The sequence below is a fragment of the Paracoccidioides lutzii genome (assembly GCF_000150705.2).
Source record: "Paracoccidioides lutzii Pb01 unplaced genomic scaffold supercont2.26, whole genome shotgun sequence".
NCBI lineage: Eukaryota > Fungi > Ascomycota > Eurotiomycetes > Onygenales > Ajellomycetaceae > Paracoccidioides > Paracoccidioides lutzii.
In genome coordinates, this window is record NW_015440972.1 from 371,660 (window position 1) to 374,602 (window position 2,943).

Below are 2,943 nucleotides of genomic sequence, written 5' to 3' on the forward strand. Positions count from 1 at the left end.
CCCCCCCAAAACAAAAAAGGGCACACCCACCACAGAGTTACAGACTTCTAATTCGTATGGAACAATTTCCAGTACTTGTCTGCCGCCGCAATTAGTACTTCTTCCAGTGGCAACGTCTCCTCCCTAGCTCTCCTCCAGCTACCCGCGGCGTGGCGTTTAGTTCATCTCTTCTCCTCCTCCAGGTGTCTTCATTCCTCAACCCATGCCGCTTTCTGAGACAGTTTGGGCCCACCAGACCCAAGAGCCCCATCGGCCTTGCGTTCTCTGACAGAACAACCCATGCCCGCCCATGTATTAATTTATTATTATTACCCCATGCAACAACCCAACCTGTTCATGACATGACGCTGCTTACAATGTTCCTTCGGGGGGGAACATTTCTCAACCCAATCTCTTTCATTATATTATTGATTTCAGCCTCTCTTCAACTGTCCTTCCCAAGTTCCCCTCTTTTTCTTGCTACCACCCGAACTGGACTGGACTGAATGTCTGAATGAGATTGACGTCGATTATCACCTCCTCACCTACGTATGCAATTTTTTTTTTTTTTTTTTTTTTTGGCTATCTCGCTGGTCCAATGAGGATGCAGCCTCGGTTCGGGGCTTGCAGTGGGGGATAAAATAATCGGAATTTGCTCAATAATTTGATGTTTGTCCCCAGAGAGGTGACAGTTGAACGTGAATTTAAAAAGAGTTTGAACGGGCTCAAAAGTTGGGCCCACTTTTTTATAACCATGATCAAGTGTCAAGTTGTGCTATGCATATAGTTTAACCCAGGCTCTGGTCACCGACGGATACATCTCTCTCTATCTCTTCAACCTCACCGCCCTGGGTTAGGGGTAGGTTAGGGTTAGGGCTGGAGAAATATGATAAAATCACCACCGTTAAAAAAGCATGTACTGCGTAGAGATATGTGAGATATGTGAGATATGTGTGAGACATGACTAGTGTATGTGGTTTTAAAGAGGGGTGTCAAGGTGTGAATGTTTAACCCCGCTGAAGGCTTTTCATTCAACTATGCTCTGTTCGGAGTCCGTTCTTTAACCCTCGAGAACTCTGGGCAGAATTTCTAACAGTTTTCCACTTGAATATGAGAAGAAGTTTGGGCATATTAAGCTTCACCCGCCTCTCTCAGAGAGTGACGAAGATACCGCCAACAAGGCGTGAAGGATGAACAATGACACTGATAAAGAGAGAATCAACCCGGAAATTGTAAATCACATAGTTAGCTCTCGACGGTTCACTCGTTACCCATCGATGGATTTGACGCAATGCCCGGTTTGACTATCATATCGTAATTCTCCCAGAAAACAATCTTCCAAGGATGAAGATTTATATTTTTACATTTTAATTAAGTTGTGCAGCTATGACAGTGATAGATCAAAATCATAAATATCCGCGCGTCTGCCGTTATTATCCCGCGTATAAACTGCCGTGCTGCTGGAGCTGTCAGTGTCTCCTTATCCGAAGACAGATCCTGGGAATTTACCGCAGCTCAAGCAAGAATTCTTCTTTTTTATTTATTTTTCTTTATTTTTATTTTCATTTTATATATATTTTTTCGTGGGAGGACTATAATATATCTTGGACTGGCCGACTTTCAGCCACTGACAAGTCAAGTTTGTCACACGGAATACTGAGCTCCGTAGATTTGGAGAGATGAATGACGATAACCCGAAGAGTAGAAACAGGTTTTATGAGCATAGCACATTTACCCCGTACACTCCGTACCGCCGTCGGGAATAAATAAGAGACGATCCAGGTGATCGTCAGCGGATCGAAATAAAAGTTAACCCTGCTTAAGCCCTGAGCGGCTGGTCCCTGGGCATAATAATAATGGGCTGGTGCCAGTGGCTGATATCAGAATTGTTTCATTGTTGACAGTTGGCCACAGAAGATGTTCTCTTGATATTTTGCTAGTTATCCTCCCTCAATCTTTTTAAGCCTTTGATTGTAACTATGGATGTAACTATGATATCATGAGATTATTTTTGATTTAAAGCTTTATCTAGATTTCTTCTACATCTCCATCGGTAACTACAGAGTATGAAGAACAAAAACAACACAACTATATTATTACCCGAAAGTATAGCACATTGAGTGCTATTCCGAAAAAAATACAAATTCTGAACATCTTCCATTGGAGCTGAAACCACGGAATCCTGCTAGGTGTGAGTAGCTTCGTACCAACCATCCGACCGAACCAACCAACCAACCAACCACCTCAAATCCCCTTTATCCCAGCCGTTGTACGGAGTACCCCGTATTCATCAAACGCGCCCAGCTCTGGGACTGACTCACTCGATGTCCATATCCGGAGCAACGCGACGAGCTTGCAGATATCATTACAAACAAATCTCGTAAAGAACACAGGTGTCATGCTAATTTATATACTCGGACGACCTGCGTGAAAATAGTTTTTTATATCTATCCCACTTGGGAGCAATATTTTCTATCCCACTTGCATCTGGTCTGGGACGACTTGAACCGGTTAAACAAGAACCGCGACTGTTCGTTAAAATCAAATATATCTGAACATATTATTTTACATGATCTTCTCCCATCCTGGCCAGAACAGCACGGTCGGTTCTTTTCACCGAATTCAAACCCCGGACTCTGTTTCACATGGCCCCGAGACGATCGGCTCGGGTAAGCGCTATAACGCAGCAGGCTGCGTTGGAGAAGAACAACGTACTGAAACAGCAGCCTCCGAAGAAGGAGAAGAAGACTTCTCAGAACAATGGCGTTACAAAGAAGAATTCTGCAAAAGCTACCCCAACACAAACTAGCGGGAAGGGGAGGAAAGTATCTACTTCAAAAAGCCACAGCCGCAGTTATAGTCCCATCGACAACAGACAATGTAGCCTTCAAAATCCCCGACATCCCACCCCCCTCAACCCCCAAACGTGCACGACCAAACAGCACAAACACAGGCATAGACGCA

General features: G+C 44.1%; 1 protein-coding gene across 1 annotated transcript in view; it reads left to right on the forward strand.

Moving 5' to 3' along the window:
* Window positions 1-2,624: 2,624 nt before the first annotated feature.
* PAAG_12445 (hypothetical protein) overlaps window positions 2,625-2,943 on the forward strand; it is a gene marked incomplete at both ends in the record, with an annotated part of 1,590 nt that continues 1,271 nt past the window's right edge. Inside the window, one exon of the mRNA XM_015847930.1 lies at window positions 2,625-2,905. Within this exon, the coding sequence (XP_015702469.1) occupies window positions 2,625-2,905 (281 nt within the window). The remainder of the gene's footprint in view (window positions 2,906-2,943) is intronic.